This window comes from Lucilia sericata, unplaced genomic scaffold (genome assembly GCF_015586225.1).
Source record: "Lucilia sericata isolate MDLA Ls3-8-SP2 unplaced genomic scaffold, ASM1558622v1 Contig000351F_arrow, whole genome shotgun sequence".
In the NCBI taxonomy this organism is placed as follows: domain Eukaryota; kingdom Metazoa; phylum Arthropoda; class Insecta; order Diptera; family Calliphoridae; genus Lucilia; species Lucilia sericata.
The window spans coordinates 152,990-175,027 of NW_023994371.1; the positions used below are offsets into that span (position 1 = coordinate 152,990).

At 30.7% G+C, this 22,038-nt stretch overlaps 1 protein-coding gene across 4 annotated transcripts in view; it reads right to left on the reverse strand.

Moving 5' to 3' along the window:
- LOC119603993 (piezo-type mechanosensitive ion channel component) overlaps positions 1-22,038 on the reverse strand; it is a 109,429-nt gene that overhangs the window by 26,423 nt on the left and 60,968 nt on the right. For 3 of the 4 annotated variants that reach the window (XM_037956306.1, XM_037956303.1, XM_037956304.1), the window contains 11 exons: positions 15,513-15,784; positions 15,320-15,446; positions 15,090-15,209; positions 14,841-15,003; positions 11,062-11,124; positions 6,166-6,402; positions 5,839-6,036; positions 5,212-5,771; positions 4,758-5,145; positions 903-1,578; positions 54-825 (listed from right to left, as the gene is read on the reverse strand). In XM_037956306.1, the coding sequence (XP_037812234.1) occupies positions 54-825; positions 903-1,578; positions 4,758-5,145; positions 5,212-5,771; positions 5,839-6,036; positions 6,166-6,402; positions 11,062-11,124; positions 14,841-15,003; positions 15,090-15,209; positions 15,320-15,446; positions 15,513-15,784 (3,576 nt within the window). The remainder of the gene's footprint in view (positions 1-53; positions 826-902; positions 1,579-4,757; positions 5,146-5,211; positions 5,772-5,838; positions 6,037-6,165; positions 6,403-11,061; positions 11,125-14,840; positions 15,004-15,089; positions 15,210-15,319; positions 15,447-15,512; positions 15,785-22,038) is intronic. The other variant, XM_037956305.1, reaches the window with a different exon arrangement.

Genomic DNA, 22,038 nt, shown 5'->3' on the forward strand with positions numbered 1-22,038 from the left:
AAAAAAAAAACAATTTAAAATAAATCAACGTTAATGATAACCTAACAATTTACCTGGAGGCTAAAATATTATTAGCTCTTGTATCCGTTATAATATGACAGAAATAATGTGATTTAAATATTCTCAATTGGAAGATAAGGAAAGCAAAACAAATGGCATCCCATAATAAAACTGATTGTACGGTAATGGCAGGACACTCATTTGCAGGATCTCCTGCTAAATCTGACATAACATCTTTGCTGCTACAACTAATGCCCAGCAAATGGACAGCCCAACAGCATTTCATTTGTAATGTATCCATAAACAAACAACCCACCATTTGTAAACTAGTCTTTATAACAATATTCGCCACATTATAAGCCAACAGCCATTTCCAGCGTGTGGTTATGGAACGTATGGGTCGTAGATAGAAATCAGAACCCTCCCACAGGAACATAAATGCACCAATTAAATAGCCAATGGCTAAAAAGTCCGATATATTTGTACCGGCCAAGAACACAACCGCTAAAGTGACCCAATAAAAGCCACAAAGTACAGCATGCTTAAAGATGTCCAAATAGTTGCGTATATGAGAAAGGAAATCATGTGTGGGATTTTCAAATTCAACTTTGCCCAAATTTGCAATATCTTTCAAAACCGATTTATTGCTGCCACCCGGATAGTCAGCGATATTTTCCAAAGTGAATACACGTTTCTGGCGATTCACCAACAGCAGCAGGACAAAATCAAAAATTAATTTTTTTGTATGATCATAGTGAAGATCACCGGGTAGCATGGCCCAACGTTGTAAAGCTTCGGAGTATTTGGTATTAACCCAAACATATTCTAAAAAATAAAAGTAAAAACCAAATATGTGCCAAATAAATATGTTTGATTATCTAATACTTTAATATTTTACTCACCAACACACATTGAAGGAGGTAATTCCACTAGCAGCACATATTGCACTAGAATCGACGACAAAATGAACACTTGTAAAACGCCCCATATATGAGCATTCTTTTTTCGCTTAAACAGCAATAATAGAATCAACCACACTGAATAGGCCACCGCTACAATATCTTGTCTATAGGTTATTGTTGAGACCAATGCCACCAAACAGGTTTCATAGCCAAATTTATAGAAACCATAATTTAATAAATATTTAATCATTCCCTCCAATTTCTTTTCGGCATCTTCTCTTCCAATACCCGGAAATGCTACCTTTGGCAGGGGATCATTTTGAATGCCCTTTAAGCGTCGCATTTGATATTGTCTTAGAGCTATAACAGCGTGCAGAGTTGCAATGACCATATAAATAATGTATCTCTTGAGAAGACCCATTAAACCGAACTCGGGACTTGCTTTATAGAGACCAAACCATTCGGCGTTGTTACCCTTATATTGACCGTCTTCACCACTGGGGCATTTGTAGTCATATTTGGCATGATTTAGGTAAGCGATTTGATAAATCATTTTCGATAACACAATAATGGTGACAACCAGAGAGATAAGACGACTGAAGAAGAAATTCATGCGTACATTAGAAACGACACCTACGACACAGAGGGCTACGAAAGGTACATGAAGAAGGGATACCTGAAAGGAAAATGTTATATTATTTAGACTATAATCAATACCAGTGGCTACAATATAGGTGATACTATAGACTAGACTATAGACCAGACTATAGACTAGACTATAGACTAGACTATAGACTAGACTATAGATTAGACTATAGACTAGACTATAGACTAGACTATAGACTAGACTATAGATTAGACTATAGACTAGACTATAGACTAGACTATAGACTAGACTATAGACTAGACTATAGACTAGACTATAGACTAGACTATAGACTAGACTATAGACTAGACTATAAACTAGACTATAGACTAGACTATAGACTAGACTATAGACTAGACTATAGACTAGACTATAGACTAGACTATAGACTAGACTATAGACTAGACTATAGACTAGACTATAGACTAGACTATAGACTAGACTATAGACTAGACTATAGACTAGACTATAGACTAGACTATAGACTAGACTATAGACTAGACTATAGACTAGACTATAGACTAGACTATAGACTAGACTATAGACTAGACTATAGACTAGACTATAGACTAGACTATAGACTAGACTATAGACTAGACTATAGACTAGACTATAGACTAGACTATAGACTAGACTATAGACTAGACTATAGACTAGACTATAGACTAGACTATACTAGACTATAGACTAGACTATAGACTAGACTATAGACTAGACTATAGACTAGACTATAGACTAGACTATAGACTAGACTATAGACTAGACTATAGACTAGACTATAGACTAGACTATAGACTAGACTATAGACTAGACTATAGACTAGACTATAGACTAGACTATAGACTAGACTATAGACTAGACTATAAACTAGACTATAGACTAGACGATAGACTAGACTATAGACTTGACTATAGACTAGACTAGACTAGACTAGACTAGACTAGACTAGACTAGACTAGACTAGACTAGACTAGACTAGACTAGACTAGACTATAGACTAGACTAGACTAGACTATAACCTAGACTAGACTAGACTATAGACTATAGACTACAGACTATAGACTAGACTATAGACTAGACTATAGACTAGACTATAGACTATAGACTAGACTATAGACTATAGACTAGACTATAGACTAGACTATAGACTAGACTATAGACTAGACTATAGACTAGACTATAGACTAGACTATAGACTAGACTATAGACTAGACTATAGACTAGACTATAGACTAGACTATAGACTAGACTATAGACTAGACTATAGACTAGACTATAGACTAGACTATAGACTAGACTATAGACTAGACTATAGACTAGACTATAGACTAGACTATAGACTAGACTATAGACTAGACTATAGACTAGACTATAGACCAGACTATAGACTAGACTATAGACCAGACTATAGACTAGACTATAGACTAGACTATAGACTAGACTATAGACTAGACTATAGACTAGACTATAGACTAGACTATAAACTAGACTATAGACTAGAGTATAGACTAGACTATAGACTAGACTATAGACTAGACTTAGACTAGACTATAGACTAGACTATAACCTAGACTATAGACTAGACTAGACTATAGACTAGACTATAGACTAGACTATAGACTAGACTATAGACTAGACTATAGACTAGACTATAGACTAGACTATAGACTAGACTATAGACTAGACTATAGACTAGACTATAGACTAGACTATAGACTAGACTATAGACTAGACTATAGACTAGACTATAGACTAGACTATAGACTAGACTATAGACTAGACTATAGACTAGACTATAGACTAGACTATAGACTAGACTATAGACTAGACTATAGACTAGACTATAGACTAGACTATAGACTAGACTATAGACTAGACTATAGACTAGACTATAGACTAGACTATAGACTAGACTATAGACTAGACTATAGACTAGGACTATAGACTAGACTATAGACTAGACTATAGACTAGACCTAGACTAGACTAGATATAGACTAGACTATAGTACTAGACTATAGACTAGACTTAAGACTAGACTATAGACTAGACTATAGACTAGGACTATAGACTAGACTATAGACTAGACTATAGACTAGACTATAGACCTAGACTATAGACTAGACTCCTAGACTAGACATAGACTAGACTATAGACTAGACTATAGACTAGACATAGACTAGACTATAGCTAGACTAGATAGACTAGACTAGAGACTAGACTATAGACTGACTATAGACAGACTATAGACTAGACTATAGACTAGACTATAACTAGACTAAGACAGACTATAGACTAGACTATAGACTAGACTTAGACTAGACTATAGACTAGACTATAGACTAACTATATACTAACTATAGCTGCACCTATAGACTAGACTATAGACTATAGACTAGACTATAGACTAGACTATAGACTAGACTATAGACTAGACTATAGACTAGACTATAGACTAGACTATAGACTAGACTATAGACTAGACTATAGACTAGACTATAGACTAGACTATAGACTAGACTATAGACTAGACTATAGACTAGACTATAGACTAGACTATAGACTAGACTATAGACTAGACTATAGACTAGACTATAGACTAGACTATAGACTAGACTATAGACTAGACTATAGACTAGACTATAGACTAGACTATAGACTAGACTATAGACTAGACTATAGACTAGACTATAGACTAGACTATAGACTAGACTATAGACTAGACTATAGACTAGACTATAGACTAGACTATAGACTAGACTATAGACTAGACTATAGACTAGACTATAGACTAGACTATAGACTAGACTATAGACTAGACTATAGACTAGACTATAGACTAGACTATAGACTAGACTATAGACTAGACTATAGACTAGACTATAGACTAGACTATAGACTAGACTATAGACTAGACTATAGACTAGACTATAGACTAGACTATAGACTAGACTATAGACTAGACTATAGACTAGACTATAGACTAGACTATAGACTAGACTATAGACTAGACTATAGACTAGACTATAGACTAGACTATAGACTAGACTATAGACTAGACTATAGATCAGACTATAGACTAGACTATAGACTAGACTATAGACTAGACTATAGACTAGACTATAGACTAGACTATAGACCAGACTATAGACTATAGTAGTTAATAATTAAGAACAAATTTCATATTTATTTAAAAAAAATAGAACTTACCTCACTAACAGCGCAAACAAATGCCGTTATATACACAACTTTAATCCAATGCAATTCTAATAGACGCCAAATGACACCCTTAAAATGCTTAAAGAATACTTCAGTCTTATGACGACAACGTTTCAAAAATAGTCTTATTAAATTGCCAGCAGATTCAACAAATTCCAAACCCTCCGATTCAGCAACACGAGAAGTAGTACGTGATTTATGTCTAACACGCTCTTCCGAGTCACGTTCAACCACTTCAGTAGGTTGATTCATAGACGCAATAAAACGTTTATGGAAATAATGAACTTGTATCACGGTTAAGATGACAATAATGGTGGGTGAGACTAAGTGCAAAAATAAATCTTTGGTTTTATAACGTTCCAAGCCGATATCGGTTTGTCTAGAGAAAAGCAAAATAATATTTAAATTTTGATATATATATAGTAACAAAATAAAGTTCACTCACAAAGTGGTGGAGATGTTTAGATATTGTTCCCAATATTTATCGAATTTATCAAATTGATAGGTGTAAATCAATATCAATATGGACATGGCATAAAAGATTAGGAATAACCAAAATCCATACATAAGTTTAACCCACGCCTTCGACGAAGACTGAAATACGAGCAGGAAAAATAGGAACAACGCCATATAGCATATACGAAAACCAGTCATTTTTTCACCAGTCATGGCGCATAAGAATATAACCAAAACCAATAGCCAGATCCATAATCTAACTAATAGATTCTTTATAACAATGCCCATTTTCTTCAGGAACTTGGAGGTCTTTTTACCACCAACTTGCCCTTGATCACCAATAGAGTGACCAACACTAAGTTGTAGCGGTGCAAAGATATCGGCCAGTGTACTGTCACGTCTCTTGTCAGTTTTTTCTTTGAAAAACTGTCTCAAGGTGACCCAAAACATAAGTAGGAATGAGGTTTTAACTATCAATGGTATGCACGGTTGCATACCATTCTCCTGAGGACGTTCAAAACCGATTTGTTTTAGATTAATGCCAGATATCTGGTGAGAATAGAATGTATTAAAAGAGAAACATAAATTTAATGATATTTTTAAAACTTTTACTTACATCTACTTTGGAAGGTAATTCATCATTATTGAGATCCATGCCATAGATATACTGAGCTATTAATAGTAATTCACCATAGATTACTATAAAAGGACTTGAACGCATCATGGCTTTGCGTTGATTTGGTATCATCCATAAAACATTGGCCCACAATAGTAAAACAAATGTTAGCCAACTGTGATAGACAATGGACCAGGCCTGTGAAGAGTAATTTTAATAAAAAAAATCTTTAAACTTGAGTCTGGTTATAGAAAATTATAGCTTTCTCCCCAGTTTGACTTTTGAGAATTCAAACGATTAGAAAAATAATTTAAATATTCCACTCACCATCATTAAAACATTTGTAAATATATAACTATTTTGATAGATAAATCCTCCAATACCGGTTATGCCATACCATATTTGATCGCATATACCGGATTTATATTCAACATCGGCAGATTGATTAGCATCCATGGAACTTAAAGGTATATTATCATTATTTGGTTGCTGTTGTTGTGGTGTTATACCACTATTATTGTCAGTTGTTGTAGTCGTTGTTTTACGTGTAGCCGAACGCATAAGCTATAATTTAGAAATTTTCGGAAATAATATTAAATGGCAATCGATTATAAATCAATGGTAGACAAAAACAAATAATGTTTGGACTGAATGTTTTACTTTAATTTTTACAAAAATGAAATTAAGAAAAATGTTAATGAAACACAAACTATAGTTTTAATTGTAATACGAAAATTAGTATTAAGTGAGAATAACATAAATTATAAATTAAATAATTATTACTTTAAAATAATAATAATATAGTGAAACATAAAATTTAATAGTTATTTAAGGGTGAAGTGTTTTAAGTAATTGCTAAATTTAAACTAATAGGGAACAAATAGCTTGTGGGATAAAATATTCGATCGATCGGTTATAATGTAAAAATTGCTTATCAACGAACAAAGCTATTAATTAATACTAAACATATAGTAGTAAAAATTTTCCGAACAAAAAGCTTTTTCAACATATAGCTATACATATATATATGGAGTTGTGTAAAACAAATACGAGAATCGAGGTCAATACAAAAACTTTTTCAAAATTTTAGGCCCGTTATCCAATAGCGACTTCTATGCTAATGACATTATAAATTTAAATACAAATGGCGCTACTATGTGAGCTAAAGTTTGCTTAATTTTTTTGGTTATAGCTCAGTTATATTGTGAACTATATAGCAGTTTATGCTCTTCACTTAAAATCTGTTTATAGTCTTGGCTATATACCAGTCAAATGTCTTGACTATAGATCAGTCTATTGTCTTTTCTGTTGTTCAAAATCTCCACTATAGATCGGTAAATAGTCTTGACTATAGACCAGTCAATAATCTTGACAATAGATCAGTCTATGTCTATAGATCAGTCAAAAATCGCGACTATAAGTCAGTCTATAGTATTGGCTATAAAACAGTCTGTAGTCTTTTCTATAGATCAGTTTACAGTCTTGACAATAGATCTGTCTATATTGTCTCCACTATAGATCATTCTTTAGTCCTAACTTTATATATCAGTTCATAGCCTTGCTTAGAGATCAGTCTTGACTATAAATTTGTGTAGACTATAGTTTTTACTATTGATCAGTCTGTAGTCTTGACTGTAGATGAGTCTTGACTATCGTTGAGTTTATAATTTTAACTATAAATCAGTCCATTTACACCATACTAATCTTTAAACGTTATCACTATAGATCTGTATAGTCTAAAGTCTTAACAATTGAACTTGAATATAATAATAAACCAGTCTATAACCAGGACTATAGATCAGTTTATAGTCATGATATACATTGATTAGTCTGTAGTCTTAACTGCCTTCAGTCTTTTCTATAGATCAGTGTATAATCCTGTTTGTTAGTCTACAATTTTGAATATAGACCAGTCTAGTTTTTTATGGATCTATCTACAGTCTTGAATATATGTCAGTTAATAACATTTAATATATACGTCTATAGTTTTAAATAGATACCGGTCTATAGCCTTTTCTAGAGATTACTCTATATACCTGACTTTAGTTTAGTATATAATCTTTGCTATGTATCAGTCTGTAGTACTATTTATAAATCACTCTATAGTCTTGTCTATAGATCACTTTACAGTCTTGAATATATTGACTAGAGTTCAGTGTATAATCTTGAACGGTGATAGATCAGTCTATAGTCTCGACTATAGATCATTCTATAGTTTTAATTATATATCAGTCCATAGTCCTGACTAGAGATCAGTCTCTAGCGTTGATCAATCTATAGTCTTGACTATAGATCCACCTATAGTCCTCTATATAAGTCTGTCAATAATATCGAATATACATATGTAGATAAATCTACAGTCTTAAATAGAGATCAGTCTATAATCTTGACTAGAGATCAATCTTTAGACTTGAATTTAGTCTAGTCTATAATATTTACTTTAGATCAGTTTATAGTCTAGTCTGTAGATAAGTCTATAGACTTGCTATAGGCCAGTCAATATTCTAAAATCACAAAAGGAATAATAGCATTTTACTTACAGTGCTGAAGATTGCTATAGAGGGCGTGCATAATTACAAAAAAAAAAAGTCAAGACCCATCAAAGTAAAAAGAATTTATGAGAAAATAACTTTCCAAGAACCAATTAGGGGACCAGTTTTGTATCAATTTCAAAACCAAACGCTTTCTTTGTGTTAAAGCAATAAAAACAATACAATATTAGCATTTTAAAAATGTTGCTAATTAGAGACTTTAAATGAGATAAAAAAAAAGAACTAGTGATATATATCGGGTCATAATATATTAACTTCTTCTATAATATTTCCAAAAAATTGTGCAAACTAAAAGTGCTTAAGAATGATGACAATAAAACACTTTAAATACCTAAAAAACCAACACCAACATTTATATAGAACAAAGAATAGCCCCAGACCTACAGAAACTTTTTTATAGAGGATATTATCCTCTTTATAAAAGTTCTTATTATTTTTAATTTTTTTGCTAATGGCAACAAGAAAAAATACAAACACACTTAAACACATATGACACTTTAGCACAAACACACACACACACACCCATTTATGAAGTACATTCATTCACAAAACATAAAAAGGACTTTGAACGATGGACAAAAAAATATATAAAACCTAGGAATGTAAGGACTAATATGCAACAACAGTATGGTTAAACATACATACATACATAGATAAAGACATACATACATTCATACATAATATTAAAACGAGTACAATGAAATGTTATTAGGAGGTTAATTAGTAACACATTACGAAAGATACGATTAGAGAAAAGATACTTAAAAAAAAATAACAGCAAGAGGACTAAATTTTACACCATTTCCATTTATTAGCTTACAAAAAACATCTATTAAATAAATTTAAAGGTATTATGGTCAATTTCTAGTTCAAACAGTAACCACGGAACACCATATACGTGATCGAATAGGCTTTCGTATCAAAAATATAATTCCATATGGAAATTTTAGATTTCTTGTTAGATATCGAGGCGGTAATATGGCAATAATTTATTACCTGGCGGTTTGTTTTTTTTTTTCAATTCCAATCTTTAACCTTTAAACTTTACTATAGATCAGTTAATTAATTTAATTATATATTCAGTCTTGCTATAGATTAATCTACATATAATCTTGACGGTTAATTACTCTATTGTCGTGACTATAGATCAATTTATAGTCTTGATCATTAATTAGTCTATAGTTTTGACTAAAAAACAGTCAAAAATATTTTTGACTATGAAACAGTTTATAGACAGTTTATAGCCTTATAGCTATTGAATAGTCCGTATATAGTTTTTACTATAGATCAGTCTTAAGATTTGATTATAGATCAGTATTTAATCTTGACTATTGATCAGTCGGTAGTCTTGACTCTAGATCTTAACATTCGATCAGTCTTTACTTTAGATTAATCTTTAAACTTGATCAGTATAGATCAGTAAGTAGTCCTGCTTATAATCTAAAGTATTGTCTATAGATTAGTCTACGGCCTTGATTATAGGTCAGTCTATAGTCTTGTCTATATATCAGTCTACAGCCCTGCCTATAGATTAGTTTCTAATATTGACTATAGATCAGTCTAAAGTCTTAAAAATAGATCAGTTTAGTCTTGAATATAAATCAGTCTATGGACTTGAATTTGGAATTTGGTCTATAGCTTGGACTATAGACAAGTCTTTCAGCCTTCAGTCTTTTCTATAGATCAGTGTATAGTGCTATATGTTAGTCTATAATATTGACTATAGTTTTTTATAGATCAGTCGATAGTCTTGACAATAGATAAGTCCACAGTCTTGATTATATATCAGTTTATTGTTTTGGCCATAGATCAGTTTATATTCATTGCTATATTAATGCCTATCGGCTTGTCTATAGTCTTGACTATTGATTAGTATCACTGGTCTATAATCTTGAAGTGATAAAAGTCTAGACCACAGAGCAGTAAAACCGGAATATAGTTTTTACTATAGATCAGTCTATAGCCATCACTATCGATCAGTCTATAGTCTTTACTATCGATAAGTATATAGTTTTAATTATAGATCAGATTGACGAAAATCGAGACCAGATCAGTATATAGTATTGTCTATAGATCAATCTGTAGTCTTGACTATAGATCATTCTATAGTCTTGATCATCCTATAGTCTTGACTATAGATCGGTCTTTAGTAATGAACATATAGCAGTCTTCACTAAAACATAATTCCAGAACTACCTCTTATAAATTTTTAAAAGAAATTTTTTTGAAAATATTTAGGACAGTTAGCTTGGAAATGGTGTAAATTAAAAACTATAAACTTTTGAATAATGGTAATAGTAGTTATTGTTGTTAGTTTTGTTACATAGAACACAGTTAGGAATGATAAGCTTAAGTAAATACTATATAATAGTTTAAATACAAATAAATACGAGTATTATTATCTAAAGGGACGGGACACACTATTTTTATAAATCATTTTAATGAATTTTATATAATTTTTTTTTGTTAAACATCATCAACTACTACTGCAACAACTAAATAGAATACTTTGGGTGTACTTTAGTAGTGATACTAGTATAATAATTTAGACAACCCACAACCGATGATAAAAAAAATATTAAAGACATTGTTTTTTATTAAATTATACTAGTATAGTAGTAGTAGTGGGTGGGGGAGTAGCAGAAGTAGAAGAGTTAGTTAAATTACGTACAGGCGTCGTTTCAGTCGGTTCAGTTATAATTTGAGGACGTTGTTGTTCACGGCGCAATGTTACCTAAAGCGGGAAGTAAAAAAAGAGCAACATACAATATATAAAAAAAAGTTAAAACATAAAATAAAAATTAATAGGCAAATTATAAGTTTATAATAAAACGGGAGTTTAAGATAAGAAAAAAAAAATAAAATCAGTTAAGGGGTTTTAAGGTAATCATATTTGTTCGTTTTTAGAAGTTACATTTATGATAAAATGTTAATAAAGTTAAATTTTTTTTATATACATCAATTAATATGACAAATATAACTTTGTAACCCAATTAAACGCAGCCATCTTGATTAAGTATTCTATATATAAACACCATCCCTGCTAAATGTCTGCCACCAGTTTGAAATTCTCTACAAATTAAATAATTTTACATATTTTTAGAAGAACCACTTTAAACATAGCCTCAATGGTTTCTAAGCTGTTTAAACTTTTCTTATTTATAGTAAAATTTGCTTATTAACAAATTGTGATTACCCTTAATATTAAAATGGTTGTGGGGGGATAAAAGGTTTGATTGAGTAAAAATAAAAAAAAAAAATCAAAAATTTTACTTTCAAGGTTGGTTTTGCAAAAATAAAAGCATTTAATTTTAGTAAAAAAAAGTACCATTATATTTTATAATCAATTTGAAAAAAGCACCCAGATAATGTTAGTTTTTGTGTTTATAAGTTTTTTTTTTGAGGTTAGATTTATACATACATATTTTTTAGTTTTTAATTATTTTGGGTATTAAAAGTTTTGCTTTTTTTTTAATTTATAAGAAAAAACACAATAGATTAAATCAATAATTTTTAGTATAGTTAAATAAAACCTTTATATAGTTAGTAATTCCTTTATATTTGCCGATATTGTTGTGATGTTAATCACATAGTTAAAGAGACCCTTTTTAATAGATAATTTTAGTTTTATATAATTTCGGATTCTTTAAAAAATGCTGTTTTTAGTTTTGTGTGTCCTCTTAGTGTAATAGTCAGTTTGATGAGGAATTGGAATTTCAATATTATTGTTAATAAAAAAACTTATATAAAGTAATATATTTAAGAGAAGAATAATATTACCTTTATAAATGCGCCAAATAGTACAAAAAACTATACTTTAATACGCCTACTTTACTGTTCTTAAACTTAGGACCTTTCCTTATTATGTATCTAGTAAACCTTTAAGTAAATATTTATATTATAGAATATAAACGTCGATTTTGTCTATGGTTAGTTTGGCTGATCCAGTAATTACCAAGCAGTGTTTTGGAAGAATATAGCAAAATAAAGAAGAATACATCTGTATTTTACAATCGGTCTAGCCCTTACTTCTGATCAATCTATTATCTAGAATATTCTAGTTCTGTTCTAGTTCAGTTCTAGTTCAGTTCTAGTTCAGTTCTAGTTCAGTTCTAGTTCAGTTCTAGTTCAGTTCTAGTTCAGTTCTAGTTCAGTTCTAGTTCAGTTCTAGTTCAGTTCTAGTTCAGTTCTAGTTCAGTTCTAGTTCAGTTCTAGTTCAGTTCTAGTTCAGTTCTAGTTCAGTTCTAGTTCAGTTCTAGTTCAGTTCTAGTTCAGTTCTAGTTCAGTTCTAGTTCAGTTCTAGTTCAGTTCTAGTTCAGTTCTAGTTCAGTTCTAGTTCAGTTCTAGTTCAGTTCTAGTTCAGTTCTAGTTCAGTTCTAGTTCAGTTCTAGTTCAGTTCTAGTTCAGTTCTAGTTCAGTTCTAGTTCAGTTCTAATTCAGTTCTAGTTCAGTTCTAGTTCAGTTCTAGTTCAGTTCTAGTTCAGTTCTAGTTCAGTTCTAGTTCAGTTCTAGTTCAGTTCTAGTTCAGTTCTAGTTCAGTTCTAGTTCAGTTCTAGTTCAGTTCTAGTTCAGTTCTAGTTCAGTTCTAGTTCAGTTCTTGTTCAGTTACTAGTTCAGTTCTAGTTCAGTTCTAGTTCAGTTATAGTTCAGTTCTAGTTCAGTTCTAGTTCAGTTCTAGTTCAGTTCTAGTTCAGTTCTAGTTCAGTTCTAGTTCAGTTCTAGTTCAGTTCTAGTTCAGTTCTAGTTCAGTTCTAGTTCAGTTCTAGTTCAGTTCTAGTTCAGTTCTAGTTCAGTTCTAGTTCAGTTCTAGTTCAGTTCTAGTTCAGTTCTAGTTCAGTTCTAGTTCAGTTCTAGTTCAGTTCTAGTTCAGTTCTAGTTCAGTTCTAGTTCAGTTCTAGTTCAGTTCTAGTTCAGTTCTAGTTCAGTTCTAGTTCAGTTCTAGTTCAGTTCTAGTTCAGTTCTAGTTCAGTTCTAGTTCAGTTCTAGTTCAGTTCTAGTTCAGTTCTAGTTCAGTTCTAGTTCAGTTCTAGTTCAGTTCTAGTTCAGTTCTAGTTCAGTTCTTGTTCAGTACTAGTTCAGTTCTAGTTCAGTTCTAGTTCAGTTCTAGTTCAATTCTAGTTCAGTTCTAGTTCAGTTCTAGTTCAGTTCTAGTTCAGTTCTAGTTCAGTTCTAGTTCAGTTCTAGTTCAGTTCTAGTTCAGTTCTAGTTCAGTTCTAGTTCAGTTCTAGTTCAGTTCTAGTTCAGTTCTAGTTCAGTTCTAGTTCAGTTCTAGTTCAGTTCTAGTTCAGTTCTAGTTCAGTTCTAGTTCAGTTCTAGTTCAGTTCTAGTTCAGTTCTAGTTCAGTTCTAGTTCAGTTCTAGTTCAGTTCTAGTTCAGTTCTAGTTCAGTTCTAGTTCAGTTCTAGTTCAGTTCTAGTTCAGTTCTAGTTCAGTTCTAGTTCAGTTCTAGTTCAGTTCTAGTTCAGTTCTAGTTCAGTTCTAGTTCAGTTCTAGTTCTAGGTAATTCTAAACTTAAACTCCAAAACCAACCTGTATTTGTTTATACACAAACGAAAGAATCGAAAGAATAACTTCAAAAAATACTTCATCTATAAGAATAGTTTTCATAAAAAAACTCATGAATTCAATTTTAATGCATATTTAAATTTGTACTTTAATGTGCATTTTAAGTAAAGACTTTAAATTAACATTTGAATTTTCATATAAAACATGCTTAAAGGGAATTCTCATAGTCACAATTATTAACAAACTTACTTATTTAATGCAAAAATATTTTACCAAAAATAAAACCTACTAAGAAAAATTGAAAATTAAAAAAAAAAAAAACAAAATTTTTGATTGCAAAAATCAAAAGAAGAAACCAAAAAGCTTTGAACAACTTAAAGAAAATCTTACATTCAAACGTTGGGATTTACTCCTACTACCATCCTTTTTACTACTACGTGATGTCTGTGTGATCAGCGATATTTGTCGTTGTATCTTATGGGTACTACTATTATCAACTTCATGACCAAAAGCAGTGGCTGGTTTAGCAATGATCTGTTTGTTGTTGGTTTTAAATGTGAATTTTTATTATTTTCAAGGGTATAAAAATTAAATAAAAATATGTAGGTTTAAGAGTAATTGTTATTTTTTATTTTTTTTTATTAAGTCAGTGTTTTTGAGGAAATTTAAAGGAAGCCAGCAGTTAAAGCAGCATTTAAAAAAAAAGAAAATATATAAAGAAAGAAATGTTTGTTGTTTTAGTGTTAGTTTTAGGTTTAATTGTTAAGTTTTCTATAAAAAAAAAGGATTATTGTAAAAATATTTATTTAATTCTTTTTAGTCATTTAAACCGTTTCTAAACACCAGTGTTAAAATACTTTAGTTTTAGGTCTATTCTTTTGTTGTTTATTTTTATTTAATAGAAGTGTCAAAAGGTTAGTTAATAATTAATATTTTCCCCACTTACCCTAGCCTTGATGAGATTCTTGGTGGTCAATGCTAATGCATAATAAGTAAAGAATAAAACTATGGGATTAAGGAATGAATCAGCTTTGAATTGTGTATCATAAACTATAATTCTGATATCGTTGGCACACGTTGAAGTTATAAGAGGCTCTAAACCAATTAATCTAGAAATAATATTAAAAAAAAAAAGCAATTAAATTAAACTTAAATTAAACCTTTATAAGGACAAATTTAAAAATGTTTAACTAACCTTGCCGTTAAACTTGTTTTATCTAAATGGTCTTGCATCCAAGGCGTTTGATAGGCCACAATACAAATGGTATGGGCCACAATCACCACCATTACTAAACGTAACAAAATGGCAAATTTCCTAAAAACAAAATAGTCATAAAAAACAAACAGTATTAAAAAAAATGTTAAATTTTCATTGTTTTTTACATAAATTGATTTTTTTAGGACATTTGTGTTTATCTATCTTACCTTTGCAATGTTTGGAAAGTTGCCCAATATGATCCTGATAGTAGAAATATTAAAAAATAAAAACCACCTGGTACACTTGGTCTAAGGACAGCCGAAAAGAATAATGTAGCCAAACAGAATAAGGGCGCTGTAATTTCATTAATGATATGTTTAAATTGTTGAGTTTTTTGTTTTTTCTTTCTTCAAAACTTACAGATTTTAATAAGACCATCAAAATTTGGCTTATCATTGTCTTCTTGTGGTTTACGCGCTAAATCATTATTAACCTTGACAGCTGTTAACTCACCGGCAGTTGTAGCGCTACCACTAGCTTCAAGTGTTTCTTCAATGTCGCCTGCATCAACATTGCCATTTTCAACTAAAAGCTCTACTTTTTGGGTGATTTTTTTGGTCACCAAATAGACTACCAAAGAAGTAATGAAAACCACAACTTCGGGTATTAGCCACTCGATAATAGCAAGAACTCTGAAAAATATACAAAAATTAAATAAGAACATAATGATCCAATTAAGAAAATAACAAAAATAACAAATCAAAACCCCGATTTTTATGTGAGATATCTAAAATCGGCTGTAGTTTCTTAAATAACGCTCCAATTAAGAAAATAATGAAAATCTGTGATCACTCTCATATCCCACCAAAAATCGATTTTAATATGAGAAAACTAAAAGCGGCTGTAGTTTCTTAAATAACGCTCCAATTGAGAAAATAATGAAAATCTGTGATCACTCTTATATCCCACCAAAAATCGATTTTTATATGATAAATCTAAAGTCGGTTGTATTTTCTTAAATAACGCTCCAATTGAGAAAATAATGAAAATCTGTGATCACTCTTATATCCCACCAAAAATGGATTTTTATATAAGAAATCTAAAATCGGCTGTAGTTTCTTAAATTACGCTCAAATTGAGAAAATAATGAAAATCTGTGATCACTCTTATATCCCACCAAAAATCGATTTTTATATGAGAAATCTAAAATCGGCAGTAGTTTCTTAAATATCGCTCCAATTGAGAAAATAATGAAAATCTGTGATCACTCTCATATCCCACCAAAAATCGATTTTTATATGAGAAATCTAATGAAAATCTGTGATCACTCTCATATCCCACCAAAAATCGACTTTTATATGAGAATCTAAAACCGGCTGTAGTTTCTTAAATAACACTCCAATTGAGAAAATAGTGAAAAACTGTGATCACTCTCATATCCCACCAAAAACCGATTTTTGTATGAGAAATATAAAATCGGCTGTAGTTTCTTAAATAACGCTCCAATTGAGAAAATAATGAAAATCTGTGATCACTCTCATATCCCACCAAAAATGGATTTTAATATGAGAAATCTAAAACCGGCTGTAGTTTCTTAAATAACGCTCCAATTGAGAAAATAATGAAAATCTGTGATCACTCTCATATCCCACCAAAAATCGATTTTTATATGAGAAATCTAAAATCGGCTGTAGTTTCTTAAATAACGCTCCAATTGAGAAAATAATGAAAATCTGTGATCACTCTCATATCCTACCAAAAATCGATTTTTATATGAGAAATCTAAAATCGGCTGTAGTTTCTTAAATAACGCTCCAATTGAGAAAATAATGAAAATCTGTGATCACTCTTATATCCCACCAAAAATGGATTTTTATATGAGAAATCTAAAATCGGCTGTAGTTTCTTGAATAACGCTCCAATTGAGAAAATAATGAAAATCTGTGATCACTCTTATATCCCACCAAAAATGGATTTTTATATGAGAAATCTAAAATCGGCTGTAGTTTCTTAAATAACGCTCCAATTGAGAAAATAATGAAAATCTGTGATCACTCTTATATCCCACCAAAAATCGATTTTTATATGAGAAATCTAAAATCGGCTGTAGTTTCTTAAATAACGCTCCAATTGAGAAAATAATGAAAATCTGTGATCACTCTCATATCCCACCAAAAATGGATTTTTATATGAGAAATCTAAAATCGGCTGTAGTTTCTTAAATAACGCTCCAATTGAGAAAATAATGAAAATCTGTGATCACTCTCATATCCCACCAAAAATCGATTTTTATATGAGAAATCTAAAATCGGCTGTAGTTTCTTAAATAACGCTCCAATTGAGAAAATAATGAAAATCTGTGATCACTCTTATATCCCACCAAAAATCGATTTTTATATGAGAAATCTAAAATCGGCTGTAGTTTCTTGAATAACGCTCCAATTGAGAAAATAATGAAAATCTGTGATCACTCTTATATCCCACCAAAAATGGATTTTTATATGAGAAATCTAAAATCGGCTGTAGTTTCTTAAATAACGCTCCAATTGAGAAAATAATGAAAATCTGTGATCACTCTTATATCCCACCAAAAATGGATTTTTTTATGAGAAATCTAAAATCGGCTGTAGTTTCTTAAATAACGCTCCAATTGAGAAAATAATGAAAATCTGTGATCACTCTTATATCCCACCAAAAATCGATTTTTATATGAGAAATCTAAAATCGGCTGTAGTTTCTTAAATAACGCTCCAATTGAGAAAATAATGAAAATCTGTGATCACTCTTATATCCCACCAAAAATGGATTTTTATATGAGAAATCTAAAATCGGCTGTAGTTTCTTAAATAACGCTCCAATTGAGAAAATAATGAAAATCTGTGATCACTCTTATATCCCACCAAAAATGGATTTTTATATGAGAAATCTAAAATCGGCAGTAGTTTCTTAAATAACGCAGCAATTAAGAAAATAATGAAAATCTGTGATCACTCTCATATCCCACCAAAAATATATTTTTATATGAGAAATCTAAAATCGGCTGTAGTTTCCTAAATAACGCTCCAATTGAGAAAATAATGAAAATCTGTGATCACTCTTATATCCCACCAAAAATCGATTTTTATATGAGAAATCTAAAATCGGCAGTAGTTTCTTAAATAACGCTCCAATTGAGAAAATAGTGAAAATCTGTGATCACTCTTATATCCCACCAAAAATCGATTTTTATATAAGAAATCTAAAATCGGCTGTAGTTTCTTAAATAACGCTCCAATTGAGAAAATAATGAAAATCTGTGATCACTCTCATATCCCAACAAAAATCGATTTTTATATAAGAAATCTAAAATCGGCTGTAGTTTCTTAAATAACGCTCCAATTGAGAAAATAATGAAAATCTGTGATCGCTCTTATATCCCATCAAAAATCGACTTTTATATGATAAATCTAAAAGCGGCTGTAGTTTCTTAAATAACGCTCCAATTGAGAAAATAATGAAAATCTGTGATCACTCTCATATCCCACCAAAAATCAATTTTTATATTTTTATATGATAAATCTAAAAGCGGCTGTAGTTTCTTAAATAACGCTCCAATTAAGAAAATAATGAAAATCTGTGATCACTCTCAGATCCCACCAAAAATGGATTTTTATATACGAAATCAAAAATCGGCTGTAGTTTCTTAAATAACGCTCCAATTGAGAAATTAATGAAAATCTGTGATCACTCTTATATCCCACCAAAAATCGATTTTTATATGAGAAAACTAAAATCGGTTGTAGTTTCTTAAATAACGCTCCAATTGAGAAAATAATGAAAATCTGTGATCGCTCTTATATCCCAACCAAAATCGACTTTTATATGATAAATCTAAAAGCGGCTGTAGTTTCTTAAATAACGCTCCAATTGAGAAAATAATGAAAATCTGTGATCACTCTCATATCCCAACAAAAATCGATTTTTATATAAGAAATCTAAAATCGGCTGTAGTTTCTTAAATAACGCTCCAATTGAGAAAATAATGAAAATCTGTGATCGCTCTTATATCCCATCAAAAATCGACTTTTATATGATAAATCTAAAAGCGGCTGTAGTTTCTTAAATAACGCTCCAATTGAGAAAATAATGAAAATCTGTGATCACTCTCATATCCCACCAAAAATCAATTTTTATATTTTTATATGATAAATCTAAAAGCGGCTGTAGTTTCTTAAATAACGCTCCAATTAAGAAAATAATGAAAATCTGTGATCACTCTCAGATCCCACCAAAAATGGATTTTTATATAAGAAATCTAAAATCGGCTGTAGTTTCTTAAATAACGCTCCAATTGAGAAAATAATGAAAATCTGTGATCACTCTCATATCCCACCAAAAATCGATTTTTATATTTTTATATGATAAATCTAAAATCGGCTGTAGTTTCTTAAATAACGCTCCAATTGATAAAATAATGAAAATCTGTGATCACTCTCAGATCCCACCAAAAATGGATTTTTATATAAGAAATCTAAAATCGGCTGTAGTTTCTTAAATAACGCTCCAATTGAGAAATTAATGAAAATCTGAGATCACTCTCATATCCCACCAAAAATGGAATTTTATATGATAAATCTAAAATCGGCTGTAGTTTCTTAAATAACGCTTCAATTGAGAAATTAATGAAAATCTGTGATCACTCTCATATCCCACCAAAAATGGATTTTTATATGAGAAATCTAAATTGGCTGTAGTTTCTTAAATAACGCTCCAATTGAGAAAATAATGAAAATCTGTGATCACTCTCATATCCCACCAAAAATCGATTTTTTTATGAGAAATCTAAAATCGGCTGTAGTTTCTTAAATAACGCTCCAATTGAGAAAATAGTGAAAATCTGTGATCACTCTCATATCCCACCAAAAATGGATTTTTATATAAGAAATCTAAAATCGGCTGTAGTTTCTTAAATAACGCTTCAATTGAGAAATTAATGAAAATCTGTGATCACTCCCATATCCCAACAAAAATCGATTTTTATATGAGAAATCTAAAATCGGCTGTAGTTTCTTAAATAACGCTCCAATTGAGAAAATAATGAAAATCTGTGATCACTCTCATATCCCACCAAAAATCGATTTTTATATGAGAAATCTAAATTGGCTGTAGTTTCTTAAATAACGCTCCAATTAAGAAATTAATGAAAATCTGTGATCACTCTCATATCCCACCAAAAATGGATTTTTATATGAGAAATCTAAAATCGGCTGTAGTTTCTTAAATAACGCTCCAATTGAGAAAATAATGAAAATCTGTGATCACACTCATATCCCACCAAAAATGGAATTTTATATGAGAAATCTAAAATCGGCTGTAGTTTCTTAAATAACGCTCCAATTGAGAAAATAATGAAAATCTGTGATCACTCTCATATCCCACCAAAAATCGATTTTTATATGATAAATCTAAAAGCGGCTGTAGTTTCTTAAATAACGCTCCAATTGAGAAAATAATGAAAATCTGTGATCACACTCATATCCCACCAAAAATCGATTTTTATATGAGAAATCTAAAATCGGCTGTAGTTTCTTAAATAACACTCCAATTGAGAAAATAATGAAAATCTGTGATCACTCTCATATCCCACCAAAAATCGATTTTTTTATGATAAATCTAAAACCGGCTGTAGTTTCTTAAATAACGCTCCAATTGAGAAAATAATGAAAATCTGTGATCACTCTCATATCCCACCAAAAATCGATTTTTTTATGATAAATCTAAAACCGGCTGTAGTTTCTTAAATAACGCTCCAATTGAGAAAATAATGAAAATCTGTGATCACTCTCATATCCCACCAAAAATCGATTTTTATATGAGAAATCTAAAATCGGCTGTAGTTTCTTAAATAACACTCCAATTGAGAAAATAATGAAAATCTGTGATCACTCTCATATCCCACCAAAAGCGATTTTTTATGATAAACCTAAAATCGGCTGTAGTTTCTTAAATAACGCTCCAATTGAGAAAATAGTGAAAATCTGTGATCACTCTCATATCCCACCAAAAATCGATTTTTATATGAGAAATCTAAAATCGGCTGTAGTTTCTTAAATAACACTCCAATTGAGAAAATAATGAAAATCTGTGATCACACTCATATCCCACCAAAAATCGATTTTTATATGAGAAATCTAAAATCGGCTGTAGTTTCTTAAATAACGCTCCAATTGAGAAAATAGTGAAAATCTGTGATCACTCTCATATCCCACCAAAAATCGATTTTTATATGAGAAATCTAAAATCGGCTGTAGTTTCTTAAATAACACTCCAATTGAGAAAATAATGAAAATCTGTGATCACACTCATATCCCACCAAAAATCGATTTTTTTATGAGAAATCTAAAATCGGCTGTAGTTTCTTAAATAACGCTCCAATTGAGAAAATAATGAAAATCTGTGATCACTCTCATATCCCACCAAAAATGGAATTTTATATGATAAATCTAAAATCGGCTGTAGTTTCTTAAATAACGCTTCAATTGAGAAATTAATGAAAATCTGTGATCACATATCACATAAATATGATCATATCCCAACAAAAATCGATTTTTATATGAGAAATCTAAAATCGGTTGTAGTTTCTTAAATAACGCTCCAATTGAGAAAATAATGAAAATCTGTGATCACTCTCATATCCCACCAAAAATGGATTTTTATATGAGAAATCTAAAATCGGCTGTAGTTTCTTAAATAACGCTCCAATTGAGAAAATAGTGAAAATCTGTGATCACTCTCATATCCCACCAAAAATCGGTTTTTATATGAGAAAACTAAAAGCGGCTGTAGTTTCTTAAATAACGCTCCAATTGAGAAAATAATGAAAATCTGTGATCACTCTCATATCCCACCAAAAATCGATTTTTTTATGAGAAATCTAAAATCGGCTGTAGTTTCTTAAATAACGCTC